This window comes from Polypterus senegalus, chromosome 18 (genome assembly GCF_016835505.1).
Source record: "Polypterus senegalus isolate Bchr_013 chromosome 18, ASM1683550v1, whole genome shotgun sequence".
Classification (NCBI taxonomy): Eukaryota; Metazoa; Chordata; class Cladistia; order Polypteriformes; family Polypteridae; genus Polypterus; species Polypterus senegalus.
This window is the reverse complement of record NC_053171.1, coordinates 59,115,766-59,137,913: the sequence shown is the minus strand read 5'-3', so window position 1 is coordinate 59,137,913 and position 22,148 is coordinate 59,115,766. Positions and strand designations below refer to the sequence as shown.

The window sequence follows — 22,148 nt, the reverse complement described above, 5'->3', positions numbered from 1 at the left end:
CTTGTAGTGCTGCTCTGGGAAAATATACAAGTTGGGTAAACAGCAAAATCTCACCATCAGTTAGGGTAAGAGTTCTAATTAGCATGTTTAGTCAAATATTTTTATTGCACTCTTTCACAATAATTTTTGTGTTATTTCACACTGGTGAGGCCTCTTCTGGAGTACTATGTTTAGTTTTGGTCTCCAGGCTACAAATGGAACAGAGCAGTACTGGAAATAGTCCACAGAAGTGTGACTAGGTTGATTCCAGGGCTACAGGCAATGAATTATGAGGAAAAATAAAAATAGCTGAGCTTTTTCAATTTAAGCAAAGGAAGATTAAGAGGAGACATAATTGAAGCGTTTAAAATTATGAAGGGAATTAGTTCAATGGATCATGACTGCTATTTTAAAATGATTTAATCAAGAACACGGGGACACAGTTGGAAACTTGTTAAGGGTAAATTTTACACAAACATTAGGAGGTTTTTCTTTAGACAGACAACAGCAGACACTTGATATAAGCTACCAAGTAGTGTGATAGACAGTAGGACTTTAGGGACTTTCAAAACTTGACTTGATATTACTTTAGAAGAATTAAGTGGATAGTACTGGCGAGCTTTGTTGGGCTGAATGGACGGTTCTCATCCTGATTGTTCTAATGTTCTAATGATATTTCCTCATGCTGTCAGTACCTTTGGTCATCTAATGATAGGTATTGAGGGAGACAGTACACACACAGTGTACAATCAAGTAATAAGAAGTGAACTAAAGTTATAGGGATACATTTGGCTGAAATCCAATTAAATTTTAGTAAGCTTTTTCAGGTGTTTCAACATATTGGCATAGTGGTAGCGCAAAGCTGTCATTTCTGCCTCACAACATCAAGGTCTGCCGTGATTGTGCTTACTAATACTACATATTGTATGCTTAGCTATTTTAACATTGATTACTGAAAATATGTTGCCAATACATCTCAATTAACAAAATGTATTTAGTTATCCATGTCTTGTAAAGTAAATAACATACATCCCATTGATGTATTCCATACATCCCAATAAAATGAGATTTTCTGTTCACATTATTGTTTTTTGCCTGGAGCTGCTAAAATGCCAACACCAAGAAAACATGCATAGGACCTATAAATGGTTGAAATTTGCTCCAATATTAAGTCAATTTTCACACCAACTTTGTGTGTCATAAATCCTGAGTTATGAGTAAGAAATGGTATGTATACATATACAAGTGAAAGCATGTTTTATATATGAGGTCCCTGTTCTTTTTTAGTGTGAATTCTGTCTTTTTAAAAGAATGTTCACAACAGCATGCAAATTGGGGATAATTCTTTAAACATAACATTTTACCATAACATTGTGATTTAATTAAAAGTGGCCTGTGATTTTCTAAAAGAAAGAACTAATAACCATAGCTTGTACTTGTATTTTTTTATGTAGAACAACTCTATGTGCACTGGAAAAAGAAACATTAAATAAAATTTAGTCCCCGTGTCCAAGAAAGAGAACTCCTGGATTTCTTGTCCCTTAAAACTCTTCTAAATTAGTAACTTTGACAGCAGTTCAAAGAGATTCTTTGACAAAAAACAAACATGAAACCTTGATGTAGTTATGACTATGCAGATGATTGTAATATTATGGACCCTTGTGCCCAGAGGATAATGAGTAAAACCAATCAGGAGCTGGAGAAATACTAGTTTTAAAACATCCTGAGGTCAAATTAATTTTAGAGAAGGATAGAACTGATAATGTAAGTGTAAACCACAAACCAACCACAAAAGCAATAATTTTGCAAGGACCCACACACAAACTTGTCTTATTAGCTCTTAACACTAGAATTATCAAAGCATACGAAAAACCTTTGGCCCACCTTAATTCCCTTCGCACCTCTCTATCAGTGTCTTTTGTCCTGTAAATGTGCCGATTCAGACAAGCAGCAAGCAGCCTGCGATTCCATCATCCCCACCAAGACAAGCAGCAAGCAGGCTGCTATTCCATCCCCCCACTGCTGCAGAACGTGTACAAAGCTCTTCCAGCTCATGCCTTGATTATCTGGGAGTGAAGTGCTGTGAAGTGAGTTTTAGAGTGGAAATAATAGATCGTTATTTGGAACACATTCATTTCATGTGTGTTCCATTTCTACAATAATCTGTGTAAACACTTTGTTAAAACAGAAATGTTTTTCATATTTTAGTAAAAAAATTACAAAATTATAAGCACTCATTTGAAGATCTGTGTAAGTGTAAGGTGTAAGACATTCCGAAATATAAGACGGAGTGAGATTATTTAAGCCTTTGTAAACCATAAGCAGTATTTTAAAGTAAATTCTAAATGGCATAGGTAACCAATGTAGTGACATAAAAACTGGAGAAATGTGCTTGGATTTCCTTTTCCTAGTTAAGATTCTAGCAGCTGCATTCTGCACTAGTTGCAATCGATTGATGTCTTTCTTGGGTAGTCCTGAGAGGAGAGCATTGCTGTAATCTAGCCGACTGAAAAAAAAGCGTGAACTAATTTCTTAGCATCTTGCAATATTATAAGAGGTCTAACTTTTGCTATATTTCTTAAGTGAAAAAATGCTGTCTTAGTAATCTGATTAATATGTGATTTAAAATTCAGGTCAGAGTCAATAATTACCCCTAAATTCTTTACCTCTGTCTTGACTTTTAATTCTAATGTATCAAGTTTATTTCTAATAACCTCATTATATCCATTTTTGCCAATCATCAAAATTTCTGTTTTCTTCTTATTTAGTTTGAGAAAATTATTACTCATCCATTCAGAAACACAAGTAAGACATTGTGTCAGTGAATCAAGAGTGTCGGGGTCATCAGGCACTATTGATAAATACAGCTGTGTGTCATCACGTTATGCTCCAAGATAATCTGATCTAATGGAAGCATGTAAATCAAAAGAGCAGTAGACCCAGGATAGAGCCTTGTGGAACACCATATAGAATATCATGAGTCTTTGAAGTATAATTACCACAACTAATAAAGATTTTCTACCTGCCAGGTAGGATTCAAAACAATTTAAGATACTGCTAGAGAGGCCCATCCATTGACTAAGGCGATTTCTAACAATATTATGATTAATGGTATCAAATGTGGAAACAAACTTTTTTTCTTTGAGGATGAGAACAGATAAACAGCCTCTGTCTGCTTTTACCCGCAAGTCATTTAGTACTTTAACAAGTGCAGTTTCAGTATTGTGATTTGTTCTAAAACCCGACTGAAATTTATCAAGAATAGCATGTTTATTGAGGTGATCATTAAGATGCATAATGACTGCCTTTTCTAGGATTTTACTTAAGAAAGGCAGGTTAGAAATAGGCCTAAAATTTTCAAAAGCAGAGGAGTTCAGATTATTTTTCTTCAGCAGGGGTTTAACTACAACAGTCTTAAGACAGTCTGGGAAGATCCCCATATCTAATGACAAATTTACTAAGTCAAGAATACTATCAATTAGCATGCCCGATACTTTGAAAAAACTTGTTGGTATTGGGTCAAAAACGCAGGTGGATGGTCTCAGCTGAGAAATTATTTTATATAAATTAGGTAAATCTATCCTGGTGAAATAATTTAATTTGTTTATAATGGAGTACCAGGGTTTAAGAGGGTCAGTATTGGGGAGATGTATTATATTACTTCTAATATCATAAATTTTTTGATTAAAAAATACAGCAAAAGCCTCACAAGTTTCACTGGAAGTATTTTGGAGGCATTCCTTTGAGTGACCTGGGTTTAGCAGACGAACAATTGTGGAGAATAAGGCTCTAGGATTACTAGCATTGTTATTTATAATTCTAGAGAAATAACACCACCTCTCAAGGTGGACTTGTTGTTGTATTCTGTTATTTTAACCTTCAATATCTCATAGTGGATAATCAGTTTAGTTTTTCTCCATTTACGCTCAGCTCTCTAGCATGTTCTCTTTAGATCAGACACTCTTTGAGTCTTCTATGGTATAATAGTGCTAGAAGATTTTTTAACTATCTTTTCAGGTGCGACTATGTCAGCAGCAGCTCTCACCTTAATATTAAAATTTTTCACCTTACTATTTACATTATTCTCACTATTGTAGTAAGCACCACAAAGGGACTGGTTGCTTAGAATGTTTGTAAATTTTGAAGCTGCTGATAAATCAAAGAAGCGTTTTTTAAAAATATGCTTCTCGTGAATATTTTCTATCATTATTTCTATATTAAATAGTAAGAGAAAATGGTCTGATAGACCAATATCAACGATTTGCTTCACATCATCTTTTATTCCTTTAGTAATTACTAAGTCTAACGTATGCCAATCTTTGTGTGTAGGTTGACTAACATGCTGGCTCAAATCAAAAGAGTCCAGGAGGTTCATGAATTTTTTTACTTTTGGGTCACACTAATTATCGATATGAAAGTATTAGGAATGTATCATAATTCATAATTATAATTGACACTAAGTTTGAGAATTTCTCAAAGAAAGACGCATTGTATTTAGGAGATCTGGCGGAAGTGCCGCATGAGCACCAGGAAGCACTCTGGGCATTGTTGGAAGGTCCTTCCTCCACCTTCCCAGGTGTGGAGGAAGTATAGATCTCCCAGGCTTTATGAGGTCTGGGGTGCCCCCTGGCAGTAGCCACGGGCCCCCACGGCTTTAAGCCTCCCTCCTACTTCCCCATGGTCCCCTTGCTATCCAGGGCGTTTGCCCCCTCGTGGCCCGGGGGACATATAGATTTCCTTCCGGTCCTTAAAGAAGATCACAGTGGTTACCCAGACCTTGTTGCTGGTTGCTAAGGGGCCCTCCACCATTTACTATGGTCAGTCAGTGGGGGGCATGTGCCTAGATTAACTACCATCTAAATGACATGAGAAACTGGGAAAGTCAACATCCTTATACAAACATATAGAAACACGCAAGAGAAAAATGTGCATAAATATTGTGATGAAATTGATTTGCAAAATTACAGACACAGATGTAAGGAAGTACAGTATTTCAAGATTTAAAAAGTAACTAAAAAAACTGAATTTGGAAATGGAAATGCAACAATTCCAAAAAGGCTTGCCTGCCTGTGGTATTTAGACAGAAAAATATGTTCTTTCAAGAATCCTATTATAACAGTTGTAACAAAGGCAGTATATAGGCACCTGACCCGACACAAATGGACACGGAGGCACATATAAAAAGCACAAAGACTTTATTTTCCTTCAGCTGTGGGACATGTCTTCCCCATTCCACACAGCCTAAACACAGTCCCAAAGCACAAGCACAAAACAATTCTATTCCTTTCTTTAACCATCACTCCTCCTCAAGCTTCATCTCCTTCCTCCCAACTCTGGCTCCTTGAGTGGTGGTGGCTAGGCCCTTTTATAGCCCACCCGGAAGTATTCCAGGTGATTGACCACCTGGTCCTGATTGCACTTCCGGGTCGGGCTGAAGACTTGTCCAACCGGGCTGTAGGAAGCAGACAGCCCCCCCTAGCGGCCATCCCGGGCCCCAACCAAGCTGTGGGGGACTCCATCTCCCATGAAGCCCTGTGGGTGGTTGGGGAACTACTGTCGGCCATGAAGGCTGCCACCAAGCATCCCGGGGGAGGTATTGGAATGCCCATGGCGGCTCCCCCGGAACATAAGCAACAGGGGCGTCCCTGCTTGGCATGGGACCCGGCTGTCCTTCACAGAGTGTTAACAGGAGAAAACAATGAAATTCTATTCACTGATATTTATTATTGAAGATACTGATGCCATGGTGTGGTTCTTAAACTTTTATAGTAAATTGTACAGAAGAAAAAATAAAACTTAAGCACCTTCTGTTGTTGTGGATTGGATGATATGAACTCTAACCCTAATCTATCAAGGCTCCCCCTCCTCCCAACCAAACCCAGCCCTACTCTTAGGTGTCAACAAATTAATTTGTAAAACACATACCATGAGAACCACTAAACCACATGGTGGCAGACCACCACCACAGGACTAACAGACATCTAAAAAAGAAGAAAAAGCTAAGAGTAGTAAGGAGACATCTTCTCTCAGCCACCCATCCATGAACCAGTTTAATTAGATTAGTCCATATACTCATTTTGGGACTGTTCCACTAAGTCACCACTCAAACCGCTGACATGAAATCTGACCTTCCGAAGAGAAGGAGAGACACCACAAAGACTTCCACTAGGAAATCTGAAGTAAATTAGATGCCAGTTAAAAAAAAGTGAGTAAAGAAAGACAGGTCTAGGACAAATACAATTCGAGGTTCACAAGGCACAAACATACTCAGGCTTTCAGATACAAAAGATGATACAAAGGGTTAGTAAGATAAAGCAAGAGGATTTTGCTAGAACATTTGAAAAATGTGCCAACTCTAGCAAATGAACAAAGATGACAAAGGCAATCAGAGACCAGTATAAAAAAACTTGCCTAGAGGTATAGTACAAATAATGAATAAGTATGATGGTATACAAGATTGTGAGAACAGTAAATGTTAGTAAAAATAGTTTTCCAACAGAGTAATGAAGGTTAAACAAGATCTGATTGCCAGGTCAACATAATGAGGACTAGTTTATGATGTGTCTCCCTAAAAAGGGAATACAGAGCAAAAACTGGTTTACTTAAAGGAGAAACAGAGGAAGAGAAGGTATCCAGTGAGTGTGTTAATCTTCAATAAGCACACAAGTTTGAATGTGAAATACTTTACTTCAAAAAATACAATAAAACACTAATTGAAAAAGAACTGCAATACAAACAGCAAAAAAGCTAAGAACATCCATGCATGCCCACAAGGAAGATACATTGTCTTAAAGGGGACAACAACAATAATTCAGTCTTAGTATGTTTACCATAATTATAAACATATAAATGTACTGGAAGGGTAGATACCAAAGGAACACCACTTGTCCTGAGCAGTGACCAGTGCTTAAGACTAAAAAGAAAGAGGTAGGGGAGAAAGAATATTTTGTAAGCAAATCCTGGAATGGAAGTGGTTTCTTTAAAGTAATATTTTGTATGCTTACATCCAAGGACCCAAGCTACTCATTTACTTTTGTGCTGAATTTTCAATAAAATGGATATGACATGAATAACTACCAATCAAATATGCATCTCTTTCATTTCAGAAAACTCAAATGCAAGCACAAATGATCAGATTTTACTACTTATTATGCCTTTTGCTGTCCTCATCATCGTCATCATCATCATCTTGGCAATCACGAAAGCAGTTTCAAAGAAAACCTGTCAAGGTACGCTAGATGTAAAGAGAATTTTTTCTCTTTTTTATTTTGATATGCCTCCTACATGCATTATTCTTCTAAAATAATATTTAATTAAAAGCAAAAGCTCTTGATCTTACTAAAAATATATATACTGCTCAAAAGAATTAAAGGAACACTTTTTAATCAGAGTATAGCATAAAGTCAATGAAACTTATGGGATATTAATCTGGTCAGTTAAGTAGCAGAGGGGGTTGTTAATCAGTTTCAGCTGCTGTGGTGTTAATGAAATTAACAACAGATGCACTAGAGGGGCAACAATGAGATGACCCCCAAAACAGGAATGGTTTAACAGATGGAGGCCACTGACATTTTTCCCTCCTCATCTTTTCTGACCGTTTCTTCACTAGTTTTGCATTTGGCTACAGTCAGTGTCACTACTGGTAGCATGAGGCGATACCTGGACCCTACAGAGGTTGCACAGGTAGTCCAACTTCTCCAGGATGGCACATCAATACGTGTCATTGCCAGAAGGTTTGCTGTGTCTCCCTGCACAGTCTCAAGGGCATGGAGGAGATTCTAGGAGACAAGCAGTTACTCTAGGAGAGCTGGAGAGGGCCATAGAAGGTCCATAACCCATCAGCAGGACCAGTATCTGCTCCTTTGGGCAAGGAGGAACAGGATGAGCACTGCCAGAGCCCTACAAAATGACCTCCAGCAGGCCACTGGTGTGAATGTCTCTGACCAAACAACCAGAAAGACTTCATGAGGGTGACCCAAGGGCCCCATGTCCTCTAATGGGCCCTGAGCTCACTGCCCAGCAGCATGCAGCTCGATTGGCATTCGCCATAGAATACCACAATTGGCAGATGCACCACTGGTGCCCTGTGCTTTTTACAGATGAGAGCAGGTTCACCCTGAGCACGTGAAAGAAGTGAAAGGGTCTGGAGAAGCCATGGAGAACATTATGCTGCCTGTAACATCATTCAGCATGAGCAGTTTGGTGGTGGGTTAATGATTGTCTGGGGAGGCATATCCATGGAGGGTCACACAGACCGCTACAGGCTTGACAAAGGCACCTTGGCTGCCATTAGGTATGAGGATGAAATCCTTGGACCCATTGTCAGACCCTATGCTGGTACAGTGGCTCCTGGTGCACGACAATTCCTGGCCTCATGTGGTGAGAGTATGCAGGCAGTTCCTGGAGGATGAAGGAATTGATACCATTGACTGGCCACCACACTTTCCTGACCTAAATCCAATAGAACACCTCTGGGACATTATGTTTTGGTCCATCCAATGCCACCAGGTTGCACCTCAGACTGTCCAGGAGCTCAGTGATGCCCTGGTCCAGATCTGGGAGGAGATCCCCCACAACACCATCTGTCATCTCATTAGAAGCATGCACCGATGTTGTCAGGCATGTATACAAGAACACAGGGGTCATACAAAGTGCTGCGTACAATTTTGAGTTGCTGCCATTAAATTTTGGCAAAATGGACTAGCCTGCCACATAATTTTTTCACTCTGATTTTTGGGGCGTCTTTGAATTCAGGGCTCTGTAGGTTGATCATTTTCATTTCCATCAAACGATGTGGCATCCTTTCGTTCCTAACACATTACCCAGTCTATATCAGTATAGATATCCAGGAGGATTTCTTTTTCCCATTGAGATCTGATGTGTTTTCAAAGTGTTCCTTTAATTTTTTTGAGCAGTTTATATATAGTAAAAAATAAGGCACAATACAGATGAAAAGTTGGGCATCAGCCGGTTATCCCTGTATATTGTGAAGAAAAAGAAAGCGCAGATTGAAATTGGCAAAAACAAGTTAATCTTTTGAGATACAAGTCTATCCATCAGACTGGTAATTTCAGGAAGGGATGGCAACTATGTGTTTGGTGTGCCTGATGTGGAAGTGAGTGTGTCTTGGATCTCCTGGTCTGCAGGTAAAAAAGGAGAATGTGGTATTACATTTGATGCAGAAGCACAAAGATTACCTTCTAGCCCAAACAAATCAAGTATGGTGACCCGAACTGAGAGGCTGTGAAAACAAGAAAGAGCATTACCATTAGCTTGTTGGGAGCACCAATGATGCTGAACCATGAACTTATACAGCTGCAAGTCTAAGAACTAGAGGGTGACCCAAAGATTCAAGTCCTTGTGCATTGCCATCCACCATACGGGTGCATGGTCTACAACAACAACAAATTCCCATTTCATAGACAGAACTTCCAGTTTCACCACCACATACTTAGTCTAGTCTAGTATACCTCTGCTCCCTTTGCCTCAGAGAGGCAATAAAAGTGTTCTCGAGCAATTACTCTCACTATGCTATGTGTACACAAGGTAGTTTAACTGGGTTCCTTGCCAACTACTGTTTTAATAGTCAGAATGGATTTCATGACATAACCTCTGCGCTGGAATTCCTGAGGGTTTGTGTTATCATTATACAGTTGAGCCAGCATTGACTGCTCACTTTCTAAGTGCTTCTTTAGGGTTGGCCAAATCTCAGCAAATCATTTGCATAACTGCAAAATATATTGATCAAGGGAAGCACCTCTTCTTCCTGTCCTTCTTTTATAATGTCCAATAAGTCACAAGAATGTTAGTGGTACAGTAGCTCAAATGGACAGTGCCTGACAGAGGATTGTTGAACTTCCCGGATATGAAAAGAAGACTAGTGGGAGATGATCCTGCTCCCTCCTGTCTCCACTAACCACTTTAATTAACATTTGTTTGAGCATTTGATTAGATAACTCGACTAAACAATTAGGTTGATGGTGAGATATTAAGGTTTTAAGGTGCTTGATTGGGAGTAGCTTAGCCACTTCTTTTTGTGTATTGAAGGTCAATGGTATTCCTTGATCAATCAGGACTTCTTTAGGAATATCATCTCATGCAAAGACCAGTATTATTATTTGGAAGAAGCCAGACTCAACAGAATGGCCTCATGATAGCAGGTAGCATAATCTATAAGGAACAGAATGCATTTATGTCCTTGTTCCCAGCGTTCAAGTGGACCGACAATGTCAATCCCAATCCACTTGAAAGAAACGTCATTCAGTGAAAAGGCAATAAAAGGAGCACAAAAAATTACAGTTTTGACATCCCAGGCATAAAAATCAAAACTGATGGACCTTCTCTTTGAACCCAGGCCAACAGAATCTAAGCATAATTTTATCTAACATTTTGTTGACTCCCAGATGTACAGCTAAGATGAAGAAATGTGCCAGTTTACAGACATCCTGATAGTAGGTTAGTGGTACTATCAAACATCTTCTGTATCTTGCATCATGCCACCATATATAAGAGATCATTTTCTAATACAAAGTACAGCCCTGATGGCATGAGATTACTTCTTATACACTTAAGTGAATTATTATTCCAATGTTCTCTTTTGAAATAAGATAGCTGCTGCTGACATTGAAGCTGCAGTTCTGCCAAAGAATCTACAGTGTCCTCCCTGGGTGCACCTGCGACATCTCACAGCATTCTTCTGGAGCTGAGGTTACAAAATCAAGGGCATTATACTAAGTGGCCATGCCCTTTTTGGAAAGTTTACATGAAGTACATGGTGTGGGGGTAGTCTGAGATGGGGATTCCTGTCTATGGCTGGGCCTGTGTTTTAATTCATATACTGATGCTGAGTGTTTTAAATATTAACAAACAGACTATCCTTTTTATGTAAAGGACTACATATCGATGGCCAAGAGCCCTTTCTTCCCTAACTGCTGTATGTCTTAGATAGATAGATAGATAGAACTTTATTTGTCCCCAGGTGGAAATTTGCCTTTTTATAGAACCTCTTTAAAAATACATACATACATAGATAGATAAATCAATATATATATAAACATACAGACTATGGTCTGAAGACAACCCAGAATGAATAAAAGGAAATTTTTAAAAATAAAGAAAAAGAAACAAAACTTCTGACTTGGCAGTCACATTAAGGCATTTTGCAGGTGTATTGATATTCATATAAAGGAGCCTCAGTAGGGTTTCTTGACACACTTCTGTTGAATAATTAATTGACTGAAAATCTTCAGTTTTAGTGTGTCAGAAGAAGGTTGTTGAGCAATGTTCATTGTTTTAATTCCCTATTCTCCTACTACCTCCAGTGTGTCCAGAGTGTTTCACATAACTGAGCCTGAGCTTGGTAATTTGGTGGGCCTCTCTTGATGTGACATTACCAGCCCAGCAAACCATAGCATAGAAAATCTCATTGACCATCACAGAATTGTATAATTTGTCTTGCCTCTGTTTTCATGAAGTTCACTTGTTGTGTTGCAACTTGTAGTTGGAGGGTTTGCCGTTGCTCTTTAAGTGGGGCCACCACTGCCATTAGATCAATATATTCAGTCGTCTTTGACAAGATCCTTCAGACACGCCACTGTTAAAGATATGGTACAACACAGATGAAGAGTTTGGGCACAATTGCACAAACTGAATGCACACATTGTGAATGTGTAAATGGCAGAGCCCCCTCGTGACCCACAGTGATTTTGCATTCAATGCACAAGACCCCCTACTGAAGCTTGTGTGACTCTATATACTCTACATGAAGTGAATCTTAAAAATGCCATTTTATTGTAAAATACGGCAACATATACCAGCAGGAAACCTGCATAACTCACCAAATCAGATAATGTATTTGTTTCCTAGACATCAGTAAAGAGAATTAAGACAGGTGCATGATTTGCCTAAGAAGGCAGTGTTTGAGATCAAAATGTCTTACACATTCTTTAATGTTCATTTTTGTTGACAGTCATCCTTTGAGTGTTGCATTCTGTAATTTCTCTACTTAAGCAGGGGTGAAATGCTCGTTCAGTATTATGTGACATTAACTCAAGTCGCTGATATAATAGCAGTCAATTTCATAAGTGCAACTTTATTTTTGTCATTGTCCCAATTGTTGTTCCTACTGTTACTTGTGTGATGACCCTTGTAAGTTAGAAATCCAGAGTAATTGTTGCATAAAACAATAAAGTTGAAATTGGATATGAATAAGTTAAGGATGCAGCAGAGATTTCTCTCTATTATAAAAAAAAATCTTGGAAGGAGACGAGACGTGATTTTCTCGGAAAGACACTTACATGTCCCTCGAGACGAGTCTTTGTGCCAAGAGATTTAACCATGCCCATTGCCGGAAATAAAAGACAAAGAGTAAATGACAAAGTAGAACGTCATAAAGAATTCAAAAATGCTGGTGCGGTACACATGCAAAGCAGGTTAGAGATAATAGAAGTATGAAAATTCAAAAGTTTAAAAAAAAGGATAGTAAAGATCTCATTAACGCAAACAAATGGAAATTATTACAAAAACGTGGGAGGGAAACTTTTAACATGAGATTCTTTCAAGTCATGCCCTACTTACAACCATTTTCAAACAAGACCACGGTCATCTAACCTCTCAGTCATGCGAATGCTTTTGGCAGACACACTTCCTGCACTCTCAGCTCTTACAAATTTTATCAGGACAATAATTTTATACATTCTAGATGACACATCAACAACTAAGTGAAGAAGAAAGAGCATGGAAACATTTGAAAATGTTGTTTTATTTATTAGAGAGATAGAAATGATATTCACTCACAGGCAGTTATACATTGCATTGTCACAATGCAAGTCCAAACATGGAATCAAAATTCAATGCAGTCTTGAAGAAAAGGTAATTTAAAATATTGTTTTTATTAAATTTGTAAAGTAAAAGTGAAAATAATGCATATGTAATGATTCCCATGAAAATAACATTCTCTTTAAATTGTATATTCGATTAACCAGACCAGCTAATGGGTGAGCAAGGCGAAGCCCCCTAGTTCAAATTAAAAGAAACTGTTAGTATAAAACAATAATGTTAATGTAAACACACATGCAGTTATTTATATATACAGTATATATATTGACTCCAAAGGATTCCTGGCAAGCTACGTAACACACTTCTGTCTCTAAATCTTTTTAGTCCAGACATATTTTGTGAAATAATACTAAACCTTAAGATTTTAAATATTACACATTTTTTTAAAACTTTATAATTGTATTAATTTATTAATTGATACTAAGTTAACACAAGGGCTTACATGCACTTCAGTACTATAATTGGCAAGGCTATGCCACACAGCATTTTAATTCTTTTACTGCCATTAATGGCCCATCAGCTTGGCATCCTGATAATGTACTCTTACTGCATATAAACATAAATTAATTCTTGACACACAACATAAATTGTTTTCAAATATTTTCGCTTTAAAGTTTAACCTACATTTTCAATTAAAGAAACAACTTTCAAGGATGTGCTGCTGAAACTATTATAATCTATAATAATATTTATATTGTATAAAAATTACAGCCATACTTACACACTTCATGTAATATATAAATAAAGGGCAAGTAACACGATGAATGGATTATAAAACTGCCCACAGTCTGTCAGTGTTCCAGTTTTTTTTTTTTTTGCTGATAAAGTATATCTAAACTCGATTACAATTACAATACAGTTTTTTCTCAGAAAAGTAGTATTCAGTCAGCATCAATTTAATGTGTGGAAAAGAGTGAGGTGTGACTGAAGCCACTTGCTTTGACTAATGTAATGTGGTACTTGGCCATGAATGAGGTGTCTATTAGAAAAAAATACTGCTGTAGTGAAATAACTGGAACATGAATCACATACACACACTTGTACGTATTGTATGTTGCTACCCAAATGTGAATAGCTGTCTTTAATTCTCCTACAGACAACTATATAATAATCACTGAAAAAATATCTCTTATTATTATTTGTATTTTTTAAGTACAAGTAATAATAAAAGGTATACATTTATCTAGGTGGCATGCTGGCGCAGTGGGTAGCACTGCTGCATCGCAGTTAGGAGACCTGGGTTTGCCCTCCGGGTCCTCCCTGTGTGGAGTTTGCATGTTCTCCCTGTTTTCTGCGTGGGTTTCCTCCGGTTTCCTCCCACAGTCCAAAGATATGCAGGTTAGGTGCATTGATGATCCTAAATTGTCCCTAGTGTGTGCTTGGTGTGTGTGTGTGTGTGTGTACGCCCTGCGGTGGGCTGGTGCCCTGCCCTGGGTTTGTTTCCTGCCTTGTGCCCTGTGTAGGCTGGGATTTGCTCCAGCAGGTCCCCATGACCCTGTAGTTAGGATATAGCGGGTTGGATAATGGATGGATACACTTATCTAAAGACTGCCTCTGCATCATTTTTTCAGTTAATGAAACAAAAAAAAAAACCTATATGAACTCATCAGACAAAGCAGAACTTCGAAGACTGGGCTTTCCTTGTGAAAGCAGTGTGGTAATTAGCCACAAATTAGGTGTCTTTTTGAAAAAACAAAAAATTCGAGTACAGTTATGTAATACTGAAATTCCTGTGCACATAGTAAATTCATACACACATGGTTTTACGGCAGATGTGTTAACAGGCAAAGAAACCCAACTGTTGCAGTGTCTGTGGAAATGTGAGAAGGACAGAAAAAACAGGAAAAAAAAAATCTGCAGGAGTTCCAGGCCACTGGACCGCTCAGTCCCCTCTGGGCATTCTACCTAACATAAATGAAATAGTCCTCTTTGTAGTTAGGGTTCTCATGGAGTCACTTGATGTTGATGGTCATACAGACTTCTGGCTTTTAATCGATCCATTATTGTTGTAACATCGCGGTGCTTTGAGTGCCACCACCAAAAGGATACCGGAAAAGGAAACAGAAGAGAGAGTAGGGGTTAGTACAGATTTTAGAGCCACCATGAATAGTTATTATAATGAGTTGGATATACAGAGTATCAGGATTTTGATTGCAGTGAGGTTATGAGAAGGCCATGTTAAAATAATGTGTTTTTAGCAGTTTTTTTTAAAGTGTTCCACCGTATCAGCCCAGCTAATTCCCACTGGCAGGCTATTCCAGATTTTAGGTGCATAACAGCAGAAGGCCGCCTTACCACTTTTAAGTTTTGTTCTTGGAATTCTAAGTAGATATTCATTTGAGGATCTGAGGTTACGGTTTGGAATATAAGGTGTCAGACATTCCGATATATAAGATGGGACGAGATTATTTAAGGCTTTATAAACCATAAGCAGAATTTTAAAGTCAATCCTGAATGACACAGGTAACCAGTGTAGTGACATCAAAACTGGAGAAATGTGCTCAGATTTTCTTTTTCTAGTTAGGATTCTAGCAGCTGCATTCTGCACTAGTTGCAAACGATTTATGTCTTTTTTGGGTAGTCCTGAGAGGAGTGCGTTACAGTAATCTAGTCGACTGAAAACAAACGCGTGAACTAATTTCTCAGCATCTTTCAGTGATATAAGAGGTCTAACTTTAGCTATGTTTCTTAAGTGAAAAAATGCTGTCCTAGTGATCTGATTAATATGTGATTTAAAATTCAGATTACAGTCAACAATTACCCTAAGCTTTTTACCTCCGTCTTGACTTTTAATCCTAATGTATCCAGTTTATTTCTAATAGCCTCATTGTATCCATTATTGCCAATCACTAAGATTTCAGTTTTCTTTATTTAACTTGAGAAAGTTACTATTCATCCATTCTGAGATACAAGTCAGACATTGTGTTAGTGAATCAAGAGAATTGGGGTCATCAGGTGCTATTGATAAGTACAGCTGTGTGTCATCAGCATAGCTGTGGTAGCTCACGTTGTGCCCTGAGATAATCTGAAATGGAAACATGTAGATTGAGAATAACAGCGGACCCAGGATAGAGCCTTGTGGAACACCATATTGGATATCATGTGTCTTTGAGTTGTAATTACCACAACTAACAAAGAATTTTCTCCCTGCCAGGTAGGATTCAAACCAATTTAAGACACTGCCAGAGAGGCCCACCCATTGACTAAGGTGATTTCTAAGAATATTATGATCAATGGTGTCAAATGCGGTACTCAGATCTAAGAGGATGAGAACAGATAAATGGCCTCTGTCTGCATTCACCCACAAATCATTTACTACTTTAACGAGTGCAGTTTCTGTGCTGTGATTTGTTCTAAAACCTGACTGAAATTTATCAAGAATAGCATGTTTATTTAGGTGGTCATTTAACTGCATAATGACTGCCTTCTCCAGAATTTTACTTAAGAAAGGCAGGTTAGAGATGGGTCTAAAATTTTCAAGAGCGAGGGTCAAGATTATGTTTCTTAAGTAGGGGTTTAACTACAGCAGTCTTAAGACAGTCTGGGAAGACCCCCGTATCTAATGACGAATTTACTATGTCAAGAACATTATCAATTAGCACGCCCGATACTTCTTTGAAAAAATTTGTTGGTATTGGGTCAAGGATGCAGGTGGAGGAAATTATTTTATGTAAATCAGGCAAATCTATCCTAGTGAAAGAGTTTCATTTGTTTATAACGGAATGCTGGGGTTTAGGAGGATCCTTAGTGTTGGGGAGATATACTATGTTATTTCTAATATCATTAATTTTTTGGTTGAAAAATACAGCAATAGCCTCACAGGTTTTACTGGAAGTACTTAGGAGGCATTCCTTTGAGTTACCTGGGTTTAGCAGACGATCAATTGTAGAGAATAAGACTCTGGGATTACTAGCATTGCTATTTATAATCTTAGAGAAATAGCATCGCCTCTCAAGACGGACTGTGTTATTGTATTCTGTTATTTTAACTTTTAATATTTCATAGTGGATAGTTAGTTTAGTCTTCCTCCATTTACGCTCAGCTCTACGGCATGTTCTCTTTAAATCATACTCTCTTTGGGTCTTCCATGGTATAACAATGCTAGAAGATTTTTTAACTGTCTTTTCAGGTGCAACTATGTCAACAGCAGCTCTCACTTTAGTATTAAATCTTTCCACCTTACTATTTACATTATCCTCGCTATTATAGTTGGCACTATAAATGGACTGATTGCTTAGAATGTTTGTAAGTTTTAAAGCTGCTGCTGAGTCAAAGAAGCGTTTTTTAACAATATGCTTCTCATGGGTGTTTTCTATCATTATTTCTATATTAAAAAGTAGAAGAAAATGGTCTGATAGACCAATATCAATGATCTGCTTTATATCAACTTTAGTCCTTTAGTAATCACTAAGTCTAACGTATGACCTGCTTTATGTGTAGGCTGATTATGAGTAGGCTGTCTCAAATCAAAAGAGCCCAGGAGGTTCATAAATTCTTTTACTTTTAGGTCACACTGATTATCTATATGAAAATTAAAGTCGCCAACTATTAGGAGTGTGTCATAGTTCGTAATTAAAATTGACATTAAGTCAGAGAATTCCTCAAAAAAGGACGTTGAATTTTGGAGGTCTATACACGGATAATACTAGAACTTGAGAATCTCCATGGATAACAACGGCGAGATACTCAAAGGACTTGAACTTACCAAACCTGACATCTTTACATTTTAACCGGCTCGAGTAAATGTTTTCCAAGCCCCCGCCTCTTTTTCCTTGGCGATCTGCACGAGTAAAACTGTAATTCGGAGGCGCAGATTCGATTAAAACAGCCGCGCCGTCTCAGCTAAGCCACGTTTTACTTAGTGCAATAAAATCAATTTTTTTATCACTAATAAGATCGTTGATAAAAAATGCCTTATTAGTTAGAACTCTAACATTTAATAGTGCCATATTTAATGTTTCGGAGTGGCAGAGATGAATACTATATGCGTTATTGATACAAAGTATTTGGAACAGTATATAGTCATCTGGAAGAGAGAGAGAAAAATATGATCAAGTATCTCATGGTTTGATGTCCAGAGCCTTAACCACTATGCCACACTCTAATGCTTTTCTCTTTGTAGCATTCAGATTACCACATATTCTTCTAATTCAAGTTTCTACTGCTGTCACGTTTAGAAAGCATGGTCACTGTGTAGCATGACATGGGCTGATTATGAAGTTCATTTTAGGTATAAAATGTATTGGCAATGCTCCCTGGCAGCTCTGAAGGATGCAGGGAAATAATTGATAAAAGCAGAGAAAACGCATCATACAATTACACAAAAAATTAGGAAGCAATAGAAAAAATTGCAATAAAAAACAAGCAGCTGTCCAAAAATGTAATAAATTCGAAAAACTATGCAAGGCAGTTAAGAACACAAAGGTTGTTGCAATGATAAAGCACCCGATGTTATGCGAAATGGATTTGTCTGTGTTTTGAATTCATACTTCTCTCATCACGTGACACGTAATGCAAGTTACAACATGAATGGAGCAGACGAATCAAAGAGACAAACCCAGAATTTGTGATTTGTTTATTCGATCTATAGCCATACAAAGATGTCCCCCAACCACAACACGAGTGCAACTAGTGCAATTCACTTTCTCCTCTATATTGTATAATCTGGCAATTGTTACTGACTACAGCGTTAACAATTTATATTTCAAGAATTTTTCTTTATTATGCAAGATGAATTAATCATTTATAACTTGATTTTGTATACAAATTATACTATACATTATTACAGCATACAGAACCATACTACATCACAGATGTTTTATATACTGCATTTGTATACAATGGTGTCTCTCTACCTTACATACTAATCATAATTAAGCCATAGCATTGATTTTAAATACAAAATACAAGAGCTAATTTAGGGCTGAGTGATATGGCCTAAAAGTAAAATCTTAAAAAAAATTACACACTATTCAAATATACACTCACCTAAAGGATTATTAGAAACACCATACTAATACGGTGTTTGACCTCCTTTCGCCTTCAGAACTGCCTTAATTCTATGTGGCATTGATTCAACAAGGTGCTGAAAGCATTCTTTAGAAATGTTGGCCCATATTGATAGGATAGCATCTTGCAGTTGATGGAGATTTGTGGGATGCACATCCAGGACACGAAGCTCCCGTTCCACCACATCCCAAAGATGCTCTATTGGGTTGAGATCTGGTGACTGTGGGGGCCATTTTAGTACAGTGAACTCATTGTCATGTTCAAGAAACCAATTTGAAATGATTTGAGCTTTGTGACATGGGGCATTATCCTGCTGGAAGTAGCCATCAGAGGATGGGTACATGGTGGTCATGAAGGGATGGACATTGTCAGAAACAATGCTCAGGTAGCCCGTGGCATATAAACGATGCCCAATTGGCACTAAGGGGCCTAAAGTGTGCCAAGAAAACATCCCCCACACCATTACACCACCACCACCAGCCTGCACAGTGGTAACAAGGCATGATGGATCCATGTTCTCATTCTGTTTACGCCAAATTCTGACTCTACCATTTGAATGTCTCAACAGAAATCGAGACTCATCAGACCAGGCAACATTTTTCCAGTCTTCAACTGTCCAATTTTGGTGAGCTCGTGCAAATTGTAGCCTCTTTTTCCTATTTGTAGTGGAGATGAGTGGTACCCGGTGGGGTCTTCTGCTGTTGTAGCCCATCCTCCTCAAGGTTGTGCGTGTTGTGGCTTCACAAATGCTTTTCTGCATACCTCGGTTGTAACGAGTGGTTATTTCAGTCAAAGTTGCTCTTCTATCAGCTTGAATTAGTCGGCCCATTCTCCTCTGACCTCTAGCATCAACAAGGCATTTTCACCCACAGGACTGCCGCATACTGGATGTTTTTCCCTTTTCACACCATTCTTTGTAAACCCTAGAAATGGTTGTGCGTGAAAATCCCAGTAACTGAGCAGATTGTGAAATACTCAGACCGGCCCGTCTGGCACCAACAACCATGCCACGCTCAAAATTGCTTAAATCACCTTTCTTTCCCATTCTGACATTCAGTTTGGAGTTCAGGAGATTGTCTTGACCAGGATCACACCCCTAAATGCATTGAAGCAACTGCCATGTGATTGGTTGATTAGATAATTGCATTAATGAGAAATTGAACAGGTGTTCCTAATAATCCTTTAGGTGAGTGTACTTTGTTATTTAACAGTAAAACAGTAAAACAAACACAATGTTTAAGAATACCCCCGCATATTTCTTGATGGCGTTTTTGTAAAAAAAAAAAAAAGAATATTCAAGAAGTGACTTTAGAACTATCTTGCAGTTGTTTTCATGGATAAAATGCAAAAGATTTATCTTCCCAAAGGGATCAATAAAGGGTAAACCCTATTTAATAAATTTCAACAAATAAATAAAGTGTCTCTGGACAAAAATGTCTTATATCCCTGAAGAAAGACTTTTTAAACAAAATCAAATGTGAGGTGCTTTTAATGTCCTTTAAAGTTGTTTTACAGGTTTTGTGCAAAGAATAAAAGCCTATCTATTGTCTCTGGAGCACACATCTCCCAAACTAAAGACCCTCTCTGGGGGTAACTCATATTACAGATGGAACACTATTTCTTGGCCAGATTACTGAACTTTGGAATGTTTGCTTTGTGGCACTTTCACCACTTTAGTAGATTGCTGTCAGGGAAAATTATGCTGCCATTAGCTTGCATTTCTCACAGAGCTACTCCCTTCTCTCAATCAGCGGCAGGCCTCTGACGGGGATGCTGGAATAAGTTTGTTCTGCTGCTACCTTTAGTTGGCACAGACTCTGGACAGATTTTACAATAGATAGTGGTTTGTTTGATGTCAGACTTTGCACTGCAGGTTTTAGAGAAAAGTTCCTCAATTTTTATGTGTCTCCTTGTTTGTGTGTGAGGGCACGCTGTTTTGACAGAGATAGGATCAACTGTGCTGTAATTATCCAAGGTTAAGTTAATCAAGTTTTTCATTTTTACACCTCACCCAAATCCCCCCAAAAAATTTGAAAAACTGATAAAACTGATTTGTTGCCCAGCTCTAGCATAAAACAAAAATGGAAGGAATTAATTTGTTATCTAAAGAAGAAAATTCAACAGCTATGCAACAGTGAAATTTATATGTACAGTGTTAATAGAAAAGAAGCCTGACAGTCCACTGAAACAATACTGCCCAACAGGGTCCTGAACGGATCCTTTTCCAATGAACTTCAGCAGCCCATACCTGTAACAATAAATCTGCACCAGAATCATAGCCCACAAATAAATGTTAATTTATTCTGCAACCTCTCCTGATCTGATCCTGTATGTTTATCTTTAGACTGAGAATCAGAATAGCTATTCTTAAATCTGTACTTGTTTTAAAACAGCAGCACACAATTATCATAAGCAACATATTTCACATACTGTATGTGCAGGAAAAGGTAATGTGAAATTTGTGATCATTCCATTTCAACCTCCATGTAAGAAGGAAAATTTGTGCTTCTGTATTTAAATAAATACTGAGACAGATTACCAACGTCTAGGAACCATGCACTTAAACATTACTTTTTTGGTCTATTGTTGGTATTATTACAGTCACTAATCTATGTGAGATATAAAAAGTTTTCACTCAAACCTTACTTCAGATGCACCAAACAAACTGTTTTCTGTCTACAGTGTTTGCTTTCACTGTAATTTAATCAGTTCTAAAAAGTGAAAACACTGTCACTCTGAAAAGTTATTTTTTATTTAGCAATTTTAACTTCATTTTGCAATATCTGCACAATATACATTATTTATTGATTGACTGATTGATTATCTTATTTGCTCCATGATTCTGTATCCTTGTTTTTATGTTTCTGCTGCTGTATGTGCCTAAATTTCACCTTTGGATTAATAATGTTTATCTAATCAAATCTTAGCTCCATAATAAAAATCCTGCTGTACTACTGTATCATCTTGCCATACTTTCTGTCTTACAGCCCATTGGTTATCTAGTACTTATAACTTGGCATTCAACTTACTCACCATATGTTCTGTTTTGTTTTTAATTTCTGGGTGTGTGCCTGTTTGTACCACATGGATGCACTGATGGAGAATTTTCACTTAAGTTTTAAGTTTTTTTCAGTTAAGTGTCAAAGATATGCTGTATGTGTTTGTACTCAGCTTGTTTCAGGGAATTCTCTTACCCATAGAGCTCAGATAAGCAATTTTGGTAAATGACAAATGTCAGTTCACTATCCTTTGTTGTTCTTCTGTTGATTGTCATCTTCCAATCTTTCACTAATTTTCCAATTTTACTTTTTCTGTATGTGCAT

The 22,148-nt window shown here is 37.7% G+C and overlaps 1 protein-coding gene across 4 annotated transcripts in view; it reads left to right on the top strand.

Annotated features, from left to right (window-relative positions):
* LOC120518496 overlaps positions 1-22,148 on the top strand; it is a 99,081-nt gene that overhangs the window by 36,040 nt on the left and 40,893 nt on the right. For 3 of the 4 annotated variants that reach the window (XM_039741314.1, XM_039741316.1, XM_039741313.1), the window contains exon 4: positions 7,086-7,208. The exons of the other annotated variant lie outside the window; for it this stretch is intronic. In XM_039741314.1, the coding sequence (XP_039597248.1) occupies positions 7,086-7,208 (123 nt within the window). The remainder of the gene's footprint in view (positions 1-7,085; positions 7,209-22,148) is intronic. 4 annotated transcript variants of the gene reach the window in all.